The following is a 13,801-nucleotide window of genomic DNA, read 5'->3' on the forward strand; positions in this document are numbered from 1 at the left end:
ACAGCTACCATATTTAAAGGCACATATAAGACAGTGTAAAACAAACTGTTGGATTGCATGCTGTCAGTTCATCAAGATTGCATTCTGGATGAAGTACACAATGCTGATTATCTCACTATTCAGGCAGATGAGACGACGGATGTTTCCACCCACTTGCCAGTTGGTGCTTGTGCTACGGTACATCGACAGTCATAACAACATTCAGGAGGAAATACAAACTACGAACACTGCTATGCGAACCAGTTGAGCCTCATCATGCAGCAGGCAACAACACACACACGTTCCCCTGACCCAATTTTTCTTTGTATATAGTTTGCCTCATAAGATAGTAACCAGACTCATTCTGTAGGTTAATGATGCATACTCTACTTACTGACTGAGAACAAGGGCAACAACTAATAATAATTTACATTATTTATCAATCCGCTGATTATTATTATTTTTGTTTATAATTAGGGCAGGGCAAGTTAACTCATTATAATCGCTTTAACTCATCAATTATTTAACACCGACAATTTTTTTTTTCCGGATAACATTAATGCCCTGGCAGTGGCAATGAGCTTTAATTTTTGTATTTGCTTTGATAACATTGTTTAAGTTGAGATTTACACTGAATATTTTATTTAACTGCTACTGTATTAAAATGCTGATGTTAAACGTGTTTGCACAACAAAAGTTATGGCACTTTCGTTCATATGGCAGAACATTTAAAATAAAAGTGCGCTATACACTACTTTTGAATTCATTATTGGATTTTGCGTATACAGATGCGATTAATCGTGATTAATCAGGAAAATCATGCGATTAATCGCCATTACAACTTTTAACCGTGCCCAGCCCTATTTATAATATGGTTTTCTAAGTTTAGGTTTTAAGTTAGTTTGTGCAGTATACTGTTAGCTATCGTTTTTTGTAGAAAAATTACTGAAATGTTTATTATTGGACTTAAATAATTACCTTAAATTACTAACCCTATTTCACAAAGAACTGGTAGGGGAGAGCGGGGTAATGTGGGACATCGGGTGATGTGAAACACCCCCTGCATCTAGGCATTGGAACACATTTGTGGTCATGTGACTATTATGTTTAAAAACCCCTTCCATTCCCCCTTGCAATGAAGGATAAGTTGGTGCTTGTGCTGTGGAAAGTATGTTTTTTCAGAAAAATGTGTTTTTTGCATGTAAAAGTAAATTTTCTTGCCTTGAACTTAATCAACTGTTGTGTCAAAACAAATTGATTCAGGTAGAAAAAATTGTATCATACATGTTGTTGAACTTCCAACATATAAAACCATGTGATTGATGCTAGCTGAAGATTAGCCTGAATTGCTAAGAGATGTTGTTTTTCTAAAATTGTGGCTTCGGGGTAAAGTGGGACAAATGCTGTGGGGTAAAGTGGGACAGTGTCTCTCTTTACCCCACCATGAAGCACAAGTTAAGTTTAGTCTTAAATATATTTTAGTGTTATATTACATTATATATGTTCTATTTGCAATGTCATAAACATTCTACAAAAGCCATCATGCCAAGAAACTACACCTGGAAGACAACCTGGGGCCAAACACCCCTCGCAGAGATGGAGAGTGCAGCCGCTGAGGTAATGCAAGGAAAGAAGTCCTTAAGAAAAGCTGGAAGGGATAGAAATATTGATAAGACAACCCTCAAAAGATTCATAAAGAAAAAAGAGAGGGAAAGTAAAATCAGTAGCCTGGGGTGCAGTAGCTGAGGCAAAGAGAATATTCACAGATGAGATGGAGGAGGAGCTTGCCAAACACCAAAACAACTAGCTGACCAGTTCCATGGCCTTGCTCCAGTTAAGTGCCGTGAACTGGCATTTGAATACGCAGAGAAAATCAATATCCCTGTCCCTGCCAATTGGAAAGAGAAACAATGTGCAGGTAAGCTAGGGTGTGCAAGAGATCACATGAATCATAATAATCATAAATGTGCTTAATTGACCAATCCCCATGATTCTGTTACTAGTCCGATATTAGTGGTTGTCAATCTAGCTGTCTTGATTTTAACTATTACAACATGTGTTGTTATGGTAGTTTTAAAGTGGACCACTTTACCCCAAGACCACTTTTTTTAAAACAATCTTATTTTCACTGCCCTTTGTCCTGAAGACATTCTGATCATTTCCATTTCTAGAAAACATCCTGAATTAATGGGAAATGTGTAAATTTTACTGATATATCATTTTAGCTCGTCTAGAGGGGAGCAAATGTAAAAAATGTCCCACATTACCCCGCTGTCCCCTATGCAGTTTGTGTTTAATCGTTGTTGGATGGTTACTGAAAACTGATTATGGCACAGCACAGCCCCACTGAAAACAAACACAAACATATGGTTAAATGACAGAAAGAGAAAAAGTAACAAAGAATGGAAGAAAGAAACTTTGTGTTGATAAAACATATTAGAGAACTAACATTACATTACTTCAATGCATTGAATTGACTGTGGTGGAGTGGAAAATCCATTGCTTAACAAAGCAGGATCTAAAAAAGGTTTCTCCTTCATTGGAGTTGATGTAGAGATGCGGACCGGTAGGAGGAGTTGGTGCTGGTACGGATGGTGGAGCAGAGAGCGGAGATCAGACGGGAGCTGGAGGCACTCCTGAGGCAGGTGGAGAGGAAGGCGATGCTGATGGAGCGTCAGCTCCTGCTCCCGCCTGCCGCAGTGCGCTGAAGGAGGTGGTGAGCGCAGCCCCGATTCCGCATCCGTGTGCGGAATCTGGAATACTGTTCCTGCACCTGGGCTGGCGGTGAAGCCCAAGCCCCCTGCTCCTGCGCCAAGGCTGGAGGTGAAACTAGCTTCTCCTTTTCCTGCAGCGAGGCCGGCAGTGAAGTAATCACCTGTCCCGTGGGCCCTTCTCCTTTTTCCATGCCCCCTGCTCCAGCTCCTACCTCAAGGTCGGCGGTGAGGCCGACTCCTGCAGGCCCTGCAGTCCCTTTCCCTGGTCCCTCGTCGGCGGAGAGACCGACGCCTGCAGCCCCTTTTCCTGGTCCCTCGTCGGCGGAGAGACCGACGCCTGCAGCCCCTTTTCCTGGTCCCTCGTCGGTGGAGAGACCAACACTTGCAGGCCCTGTACCTGTTGCCAGGGCGCCCGTGCGTCGTCGCCCACCTGCCCGGCCTGCGGAGAAACGCTGCTCACGAAGACGCCCACCTGGTCGACCTCTAGAGAGCCTCAGTGGATGGGCTCTCTTCCTCTCCTGGTCCGGGGGAGGGAGACAAGGGGGAGTAGGTCAGGCCGGATGGCTCCCTGTCCTGAAATTGGTGATTGGGTTATGTGGAGGTGAGGGGGCTGAGAGAGCGCCTTCACCTGCACCACAGAGGATCATTCAGCACGGGTGAGAGCTGTTAGCTGATTGATCCTCATGCTTAAAAGGCAGCGTCTGAGCTGCCTCAGGAGATCAGTCTCGGAAGAACACTCAGGAACTCAGGCACACAGAGGCATGGAGGACTGAGACCCTAGAAAGGACAGAGCTGTAAAGTTAGTCGCTTTAGGGTTAGTTTATTTTCATATTTGTTGAAGTGTGTTTGAGATAATAAAATGTTAAAACATGAATGGTTCGTCTCTGGTTGCTGTGGTGAGAGCCCCTTGACATGGTCTACTGCCACAGAAATATAAACCAAATTATAAGGCTCATTATATCGAAATATAACACTATTATTTTAGGCTCACTACACGGTTAGATAATTTAGATATGAGGATTATATCCCTTTTTTTGCAAAGAGAGCCAAAAAATACGTCGCACTGCCTTTTTAATACCACTGATCAGAATCAGGTTTATTGGCCAAGTAAGTTTGCACAAACAGGGAATTTGACTCGGTAAAGTGGCTCTCAGGTGCTTACACAGAATACACATCACAAAAACAAACATATCAAAACAAAACAAAGCTAAACAAAACAATACAAACAGTCCGAACAGTGCGACGGTCTAAGAAAAGAAGTGCAGGTGTGCATATTACAACTATCCAGTGAGGGTGGAGTAAGTAAACATAATTAAATATGATTATAATATATATTATATATAATATAATTTCGGGAGTAACTGTTGGTTATTATAAGGATCCAGAGTTATTGCACAGTGCCAGAGTGGGTTGGCTGTTCAGTAGTGAGACGGCGAGGGGGAAGAAACTGTTTTTGTGTCTGGTGGTTTTGGTGAACAGCGATCTGTAGCGCCTACCAGAGGGGAGGAGTTGGAAAAGGTTGTGTCCAGGGAGAGAGGGGTCTGCAGTGATCTTTCCTGCCCGTTTCCTGACTCTGGAGGTGTACAGGTCCTGGATGGTGGGCAGGTTGGAACCACTGTCCGTTGGAGTCTGTTCTTATCCAATTCAGTGGCCGATCCAAACCAGACAGTTATGGATGTGCAGAGAACAGACTCGATGACTGCAGTGTAAAACAGGATCAGCCGCTCCTGAGGCAGGTTGTGCTTCCTTAGCTGGCGCAGGAAGTACAACCTCTGCTGGGCCTTCTTGAGAATTGTGTGGATGTTGGGTTCCCACTTCAGGTTCCGGGAGATTGTGGATCCCAGAAACCTGAATGATTCCACAGCCAACACAGTACTGTTGAGTAGGGTGAGGGGGTGCAGTGCTGGGGGGCTCCTCCTGAAGTCCACTGTCATCTCCACGGTTTTCAGCGTGTTCAGCTCTAGGTTGTTGCGACCGCACCACAGGACCAGCTGTTCGACCTCCCGCCTATATACAGACTCATCATTATCCTGGATGAGGCCGATGACTGATGTGTCGTCTGCAAATTTGAGGATTTTAACAGATGGGTCTCCTGAGGTGCAGTCGTTAGTGTAGAGGGAGAAGAGCAGTGGGGAGAGCACGCATCCCTGAGGTGCACCAGTGCTGACTGACCGGGTGCTGGATGTTATTTCACCCAGCCTCACCTGCTGTTTCCTGTCTATCAGGAAGTTTTTGATCCACTGACGGATGGAGGCAGGCACAGTGAGCTGGATGAGTTTGGTGAGGAGGACTTCTGGGATGATGGTGTTGAACGCCGAGCTGAAGTCCACAAACAGCATCCTTGCATAGGTCCCTGGGGAGTCGAGGTTTTGCAGGATGAAGTGCAGCCCCATGTTGACAGCATCATCCACTGACCTTTTAGCCCGGTAGGCAAACTGCATGGGGTCCAGCAGGGGGCCTGTGATGTCCTTCAGATGGGTCAACACCAGTCTTTCAAATGATTTCATGACCACAGACGTCAGGGCGACGGGTCTGTAGTCATTCAGTCCAGTGATGCAGTGTTTCTTAGGGACTGGGATGATGGTGGAGCGTTTGAAGCAGGAGGGGACTTCACACAGCTCCAGAGATCTGTTGAATATCCGTGTGAAGATGGGAGCCAGCTGATCTGCGCAGGCTTTCAGACAGGAGGGTGACACACCGTCTGGGCCGGGTGCCTTCCTTGTCTTCTGTCTCTGAAAGAGCTGGCACACATCCTCTTCAAGGACCATCAGTGCCGGTGGGGAGTCAGAGGGGAGGGGGGAGGTGATAACAGGGGGTGCAGAGGAATGTGTGAAGTCTGAGTTGGAGCGGGTGAGAGGTGTTAATGTGGGGTGATCAAACCTGCAGTAGAACACATTCAGATCCTCAGCCAGTTTAGGGTTCTCCATGGGGCGGGGGGAGGTTTTCCTGTAGTCAGTGATGTCCTGCAGGCCTCTCCACACTGATGCAGGGTCGTTAGCTGAAAACCTGTTTTTCAGCTTTTCAGAGTATGTTCCTCTTTGCCACTCTGATCTCCTTAGTCAGTGTGTTTCTGGCCTGATTGAACAGGATCCTGTCCCCAATCCTGAAGGCCTCCTTTTTGGCTTGACGAAGCCGCTTGAGCTTTGCTGAGAAACACGGTTTATTGTTATTAAAGATGCAGTACGTTTTGGTGGGTACGCACATGCCTTCACAAAAACTGATATATGACGTCACAGTGTCCGTGAGTTCGTCCAGTGATGTAGATGCAGCCTCAAAAACACTCCAGTCAGTGCAGTCAAAGCAGGCCTGTAGTTCCAGCTTTGACTCGTTGGTCCATTTCCTCAAAGTTTTCACCACAGGCTTTGTAGATTTTAACTTCTGCCTGTAGCTTGGAAGGAGATGAAGCAGGCAGTGATCGGAGAGTCCCAAAGCTGCACGGGGGACACAGCGATATATATTTTTTAGTATTGTGTAGCAATGGTCCAGTGTGTTTTTCCCCCTGGTGGGACACTTAATATGCTGCCTGTATTTTGGCAGTTCACGGCTGAGATTTGCTTGGTTGAAATCCCCAAGAATAATCAGAATAGAGTCCGGGTGTTTTCGCTCCGTGCTGGTTATCTGGTCAGCCAGGTGCCGTTGTGCCTCACTCACGCAGGCTTGAGGTGGTATGTACACGCCGACCAGAATAAAGGAGGAAAACTCCCGCGGTGAGTAAAATGGTTTGCAGTTTATGGAAACGGCTTCTAGCTGAGGAGTGCATATTTTCCATAGCACTTAGGCATCCGTACACCAACTTTCGTTGATGTAAAAGCAGATTCCTCCTCCCCTTGTTTTCCCCGTTAGTTCCGTAACGCGGTCCGCGCGGTGGAGTTGGAAGCCCGGCAGATGAAGGATGCTGTCAGGGATGCACTCACCAAGCCAGGTTTCAGTGAAGCACAGGGCAGAAGATCCTGATAAATCCCTGTTTATCTTCTTTAGGAGCAGCAGTTCGTCCATTTTGTTGGGCAGAGAGCGGACGTTTGCCAGGTGTAACGCCGGGAGCGGAGTTCGGAACCCCCTCTTTCGCAGTCTAACCAGCGCTCCAGCGCGCTTCCCTCGCCTGCGTCTCCTCCAAGCTCCACAGAGAGCTGCGGCTCCTCCGACCAAAATCTCCAAAAAAGTGTCTAGGTGTGTAAAGTCCGGTGAAAGGGCCCGCGGAATGGAACGTCGGATATTCATAAGTTCTTCTCTAGAAAAAGTAATCGTAGAGGGAGTGCTGAAGACCGTACAAATAAACAAAAACATGAAAAGCACGAGAGAGCGCAACACCGTGGCCGCCATGCGCAGCGCCATCGTACAGTTACAATGAAAACACTGAGACTAGATTAAGTTAACATTAGTCATGCTTTGGGTTAAAAAGTTATTGTTTGTGATAGATACGGTTCATGATATTTGCAAGCGTTACAGTTTACTCAGGGGAAACTCTCTGAGTTCATCGGTATCGCATTCCAGCAAAGAAGAGTGAAAACTTCCACGGCTGTGGCAGTACTAGGCGGTTTATAGTGCCTTTGCCCCCATAAGTGCCTGTCTGAGGGTCGCTTTTCCATCATCCATTTTTTATCTATAAAAGGGTAGGTGGGTAAACAGCTAATTGTCAGTTAATGAGTGTCGGGTGTGGACGATAAAGAAAAATGTTGACATCACGAACAAATTCGAGGACGATCTAATACTTGGTTCTCAAGAAAACCAAAGGACAGTCAGTTTGTCTTTCCTTGAGTATTTATGTAACACCATAACTTTTTTCATGTTTTCACAGACTTTATTAACACAGTCTCTCTTTTACCTCAAACAAACTAACTTAAATGTCTTGCTGATTTTAAGTATTACAATTTTAAGAAACTCTTGCCCTAATTTGAGCGTGTACATTTTTTCCGGTTAAATAGATAAAAACTCTAACCTTTTCATATTTTTCCTTTGTAGAAATACTAATGGATTCAACAACAGCAACTGCAGAACTTGGTTGGACCATCTATCCATCACAGGGGGTGAGTGGAACAAATAATCAAACAAAAAAGGCACTAGGGACAGTGCATGTGAACCATACAGCCAACATACAGATGTGCAGTCATAGTGCAGCATCTGAAAATATAGACTGAAAAGTATTTTTGATTGACTGCTTGAAAACCAGACACATCAGTCTCTTTTGGTCATTTTACCTCAAACAAAAGGACAATAGGCCTCATTTACCAACCGTTCTTAAGAAGAAATTTCGTTCTACCTCTCACATTCACTAATATTTTCTTATATGGGATTTGTTCTTGTCTGAGATCAGAATCTACACACACTGAAGAGCACTCTTATGCATACTTGATCTGTAATTTAGGATTTTCTCAAGGATTTTAAATGTTTGCTTCGCAGAGATTTCAAACACATGGACATGTTAAAGAGGAGAACAGATGATTAGAGCTTGTTTTTCCAGATAACCGACACATGTTGTGCAGTGTAAAAAATCTGACCAGCCAGCGTGACCATCCCAAACCCAAATATTATTTAAAACATTTTGTCCGGATTAGGTATCCATAAACAAAGATGACGCTCAAGGCCCTTTAATGTACACTTGATCTGGGATTAAGTTCCATATTTAATTTTAGGATTGACAGGTGCAGTCTCATTTGATTAAATCTTGGAACAAAATTACGAGGAAGCTCCGTCAAATCTTGTGGAATCAAAGATGGTCCTTCCCACAAAATTCTGTGGAAACTTTGAGTGATGTTTGTCAAGGGTGAAATTCTTCAATATGATTGGTTGATTATAAAAAGAATCAGTTAGATTATTTACGATAGTCCCACAACATTAGGGAACGACGTGCACACACACTGACTCCGCTGAACTCTCTCTCTCTCTCTCAGACTCAGCTGAGATCTCTTACTCGCAACAGTTTAAATGTTGTTTTGTTTGAAATGATGCCATAATATCAATACTGATAATCACATAATGAAAGATACTTTTCTTAATACTGCAATACTGCGCAATCCTACTTTTGAGTAGTACCTGTTCAGCAGTCATCAGTGTAAAAAGTTTAAAGAAAAGCTGAACTTACACAACCCTGGGCTCCAACATTGGTCTTGATGGGAGATGAAAAGATTTTATTCACCTAACAATTTGGACTCTGTTCATGAGGAAATCTAGAGAAAGAGCTCTTGCCTTTTGTTTGGTTTATTAGGGCCCGAGCACATCCGATGGGAGGTCCTATTGTATTTCAAAGGACTTAGATTTCCCTTTTGGGGAATTCCCTGCAGACCAAAGTCTGCAGGGAATTCAAAACCCCAAAAAGTAATTGTATTCTGGAGTAATTGGAAATGGCCGTGGAAAAATTGCTCAACAGCGCCATCTAAGGAAAAGCCCTTCATTTAGCTTTCACCAATCTTCACAAAAATCCTAGCCCAGGTGTATCGTGACCAGACAGACAAAAAAGGTGGAGGTGCAATTGGATAAAAGCAACAGGAAGCCCGGCATTTTGACTTTAGTGGCCATATTGGCCATTTTCCACATTTGTACTTTGATGTACTTGTCCCAGGGCTCATGATATCATCATAAACAAGCCGAAAATAAGTTGCGTATAGCAGGTTCATCTCCATATTTGTTAAAACTCCAGACAAACCAAAAGAGAACATGCTGAACCATAAAACAGATTTGTAGTCTGTGCATTTTCAGTTTGATAGCATCACATGCCTCAGTCAGGGTATTTTAATACTACACAACTACCTTACTTATCAGACCTCTGTTGTTTTGAGCCTGTTTGACTCAGTGAGAGAAATTACATTGACTTGATTCGGCAATTTCTACATAGTTTGACTCATAAGTAGTAAGAGCAACCCTGAGATACTTGTGTAGCTTTTCATTGGTCATGGAGCAACTCGCCTTTGTTTTAATTGCATTTATGTGAGAAAAGCTACACTCACACGTGTAGGTGGATGCAAACAAACTTTCGTAATTGTGGGGTACTGGTATTGGCTAACATGGTTACACCAAAAGTTCACTGCACCCTCAGACAGCAAGTGCTGCTTTAAAGCAAATGAGGACTAGACATCAACCATTTCTATCTGAAGGATGCTCTCATCAATGCAAGACATTACCTCTTTTGCTTTTACACAGAGGTCTGCCTCAGGAGAATGGGTCACGAGCAGTCAGATTTTTATTCAAGCAGAAGTACCAACAAAATCAAGTAAAACATACTCCAGTCTTGCATTCAGTAGAACTGTACAGAAGCATTCTCATCTTCATGTACTTAATATATCAGTAGTTAAAGAGGTATTTGTGCCATACAATATCGCCTGTAAATGAGATGATATTAAATAATTGGACTTATTTTTTAGCAACTGTCTGTGATGTCACTGTCATGTCATCCCATCACAGTCACAGGTTTTTGTTCAAAACTTAAACTGTGTATAAAGACGCATTATATGTCTCCATAATAATAATTAAAGCACAGCACAGAAAAGGTGAAGGAAAGATTGTTTCACTGTATTTAAAATAGTTAAATCCAAAGTCTGACAAAAACAGAGTTTAAATGAGTCACTTTCCACTGCTGAACTTTTAAATGTTTGATAATTCAGATTTTTGGGGGTTGTGAAGAAAAACTCTGCCCTTAATGTCTGTCACTGTGCTGTCAGTCAGCTGCTTATGGTCAGCATATGTTCCTTTGTGCTGTGTTCCTTTGGAAATATGTTAGGTTATGTATATGTACTGCATACTGTTTATAACAATTTATATTGTCGAAACTTCAGATATCCACTGGCATCCAAAGACACATTCTTCATCACAAAAAAATGCAGTACTCGTTACACTTAAAACAACATATTTATATGTCTTGTAGACATATTTTGGGTCATACAAACAATAATGAGACGCAAAGATTAAAGATGACAGTCCTTTGAAAACCTACACAGTGCAATGTTAAGAGCACCTGATGCACAGTGAGGTCAGGTCTGTCTGTCTGTTGATAACTCTATGCTTATTGCAGCAATCAACAGCCCCTATTTGTGTCTTTTTATTTAGCTGATCCCCATGTAAACTTGGCTGTGTGTCCTGTCTGAGAACACCCTTTTATAGTGGGGCTAACAAACACACACCCTGTCCCCTAACATAAATCAACATTGATTTTTAATCATAACCACAGTTTTTAAACAATCTTAACCAAAATTTGAACTTGAACTTAATAGTCAGCAAAAGCATAATTCACTCTCCCCTCTGGAAGATAGGAAAATAAATGTCTGAACATCACCAAAGCAAGATGTTTAGCTGCTGCTGAGTTTGACTTTAACCATAGTACATAGAGATTACATTGGTAGTTTTTGGTGAAACTGATAATCTTCCTGTTTAATTTTTAAGGATTTAATGTCAGAATATATATTGTGTCATGTGTTTTGTTTTCACGCTCTCTTTTAGTGGGAAGAAGTTAGCGGCTATGATGAAAACATGAACACCATCCGAACTTACCAGGTTTGCAATGTCTTCGATAGCAGCCAGAACAACTGGGTACGCACCAAATACATCCGCCGTCGTGGTGCTCAGCGCATTCATGTCCAGATGAAGTTCTCAGTTCGTGACTGCAGTTCTATACCCAATGTTCCAGGCTCCTGCAAGGAAACCTTCAACCTATACTACTATGAGTCTGACTCGGAAACAGCTACTAAATCATCACCACCCTGGATGGAGAACCCCTGGGTGAAAGTGGACACTATAGCAGCTGATGAAAGTTTCTCTCAAGTAGATCTTGGTGGTCGCATCATGAAGATAAACAGTGAAGTCCGGAGTTTTGGACCTGTTTCACGCAATGGCTTCTACCTTGCTTTCCAGGATTATGGTGCCTGCATGTCACTCATCGCTGTTCGGGTCTTCTACAGGAAATGTCCCCAAGTGGTCCTTAATGGTGCTATCTTTACCGAGACCCTGTCTGGAGCAGAGGGCACTTCATTGGTAGCAGCCAGAGGGGTGTGCATTCCCAATGGGGAGGAGGTGGATGTACCCATTAAGCTGTACTGTAATGGGGATGGGGAGTGGATGGTACCCATCGGGCGCTGCGTGTGCAAAACCGGGTATGAAGCGATGGAAAATGGTACAGTCTGCAGAGGTAGGAGCCTGCCAGTGTTGTACTTATATATGACTCTTCTGTTTAGTTGTCTTGATTTCTTCTAATTAATTTGTTTAGTAAATGCAACACATCCATATCATACGAAAAGGCAATATATTTGTTATGTACCATTCTTCAGGAACAAAAACAACAGGTTTTACGGGTAGGTTTGTAAACCGAAACTCGACATTTGAACAGAATTTGTATGCAAAGAACTGTCAAATATGTCTGCAAGGATGTGCAACAGAATGTGCTAGCGCTTAGCATGCTTGATTAACGTCTGAGCAGCAGTATGAAAGATGGATATAAACAGTCAAAAGATTACCTGTCCCTTGACATACAATGCGATGACAAGGCAAAGTAATGTGGGGTATTTGTCAGAGTGCTTCAGCATGCTCAGCCAGCGTAAGCACCTCACAAGCAACTTAAGCCCTGCCCCCAGTAGATCCAGATTTCAGTGAGGTGTTGTGCACCTAACTCACAATTCTCACATGACCCAATTGTTTTAAGTTATTTTTGAGATACAATTACTTATCAAAAAATGTTATCAGATCACTAGTTCATCAGTTAGCGATCAATGCATGGTCACAAGGACATCATAAACAAGAATAGTGCTGCCTTTCCGGGTATATACACTGTGGGCAGGGTTATCTTATTCACTCTGGTTCTTTTCAATTATTTTGGTCATTAAGACATGTTTTATTTGTTTCTGAAGCATTTAATATCTAAATAATTAATTGATAATATATTTGTTATGTGTTTGTTTTATATGTATGTTTAGTATTTGCAAACCGCAAGGTGTTCACAAACTGTGAATCGTAGGGCAAATCAATATTTGTGTGATTGTTTCCCTTTGGAATTTGCTTTACTTGGTTTCAGACTAAAATATCTCAGGCAAATATTTGAAAAGTTGCAGTTGATATAAACTTTTTAGGTCCCCACCATGTGATAAAAATGACTTCACTGATTCTCTTAACTTTAATCTAGTAAAGCCATGAGCCAAAGGTGTCATGTATCAGTCTGGACCTATGTTGTCACTGATAAAAAATCTGGCAATCAGTAGGATTCATTGTCTGGGGATGATAATAATAATAATAATCATAATAAACTGTTTTTATATAGCAGCTGTTTTTATTCTTTTGGAATTGTAATGTTAAAAGATATGTCTAAAGGTTTCTTGCTTTCAAGGAGACTGTTACTCAGTTTTGGTAATTAGCAAAGGCTGCCCTATTGTGTATATTAGTTCTGGAAAAAGGAATCATCAATGATTTAAGTCATATTTTAGGCATTTCTGCTGATAAGATCCAGAAAAAGAGCCAGTTATTTAAAGATTAGTTATACAATTTAACTTTAATTATGTGACATACAGGCAGCCAGTGGAGAGAACACTTGCTGCTGCATTCCAATGGACCAATAGCCTTCTGACACACTCTTTCTCTGTGTCTGCCTGGGAGAGAAATGATCTGACATTGGATTCCTTAAATCACATAAAAATAAGCTTTAGTAATGTTTCTAATGGGTTTGGTTGGAGTCAATTATAACAACATAAGGTTTTTAACCTGTTCTTTGGTATTTAGTGCAAATGATATCCAGGGATCAGGCTATTTTTCTTTCTCAGCCTTGGCTTCAATAGGATTTTCAGTTTTGTCTTGATTTAACCGCAGGAAGTTGCATGAATTTAATGTTGATTGATCTGTAGTCATTTGCAGGACCGGCGGGTGGACATCTGCAGTTCTAGGGGAAAAATATTTATACAGATTCATATCATGAGGCAGCACATATAACTATTTTCCAAATAATGTGTAGCAAAAGCCCCCCTTTACAGACATTCATCTGGTTTTAAGGAATGGGCTTGGCAAAATAACTGACTAGCGCCCCCTAAAGTGCAGCCCCGGCACCAGGATAGGCCGACATGTACAGGTGCATCTCAATAAATTAGAATATCATGGAAAAGTTTGTTTATTTCGATAATTAAATTCAAAAAGTGAAATGCATA

General features: G+C 42.3%; 1 protein-coding gene across 1 annotated transcript in view; it reads left to right on the plus strand.

Moving 5' to 3' along the window:
• Positions 1-7,657: 7,657 nt before the first annotated feature.
• ephb2a (eph receptor B2a) overlaps positions 7,658-13,801 on the plus strand; it is an 85,818-nt gene continuing 79,674 nt past the window's right edge. The window contains exons 1-2 of the mRNA XM_053425502.1: positions 7,658-7,717; positions 11,121-11,805. Coding sequence (XP_053281477.1) covers positions 7,661-7,717; positions 11,121-11,805 — 742 coding nt within the window. The 5' untranslated portion in view covers positions 7,658-7,660. The remainder of the gene's footprint in view (positions 7,718-11,120; positions 11,806-13,801) is intronic.

Source organism: Pleuronectes platessa, chromosome 6 (assembly GCF_947347685.1).
Source record: "Pleuronectes platessa chromosome 6, fPlePla1.1, whole genome shotgun sequence".
Lineage (NCBI taxonomy): Eukaryota > Metazoa > Chordata > Actinopteri > Pleuronectiformes > Pleuronectidae > Pleuronectes > Pleuronectes platessa.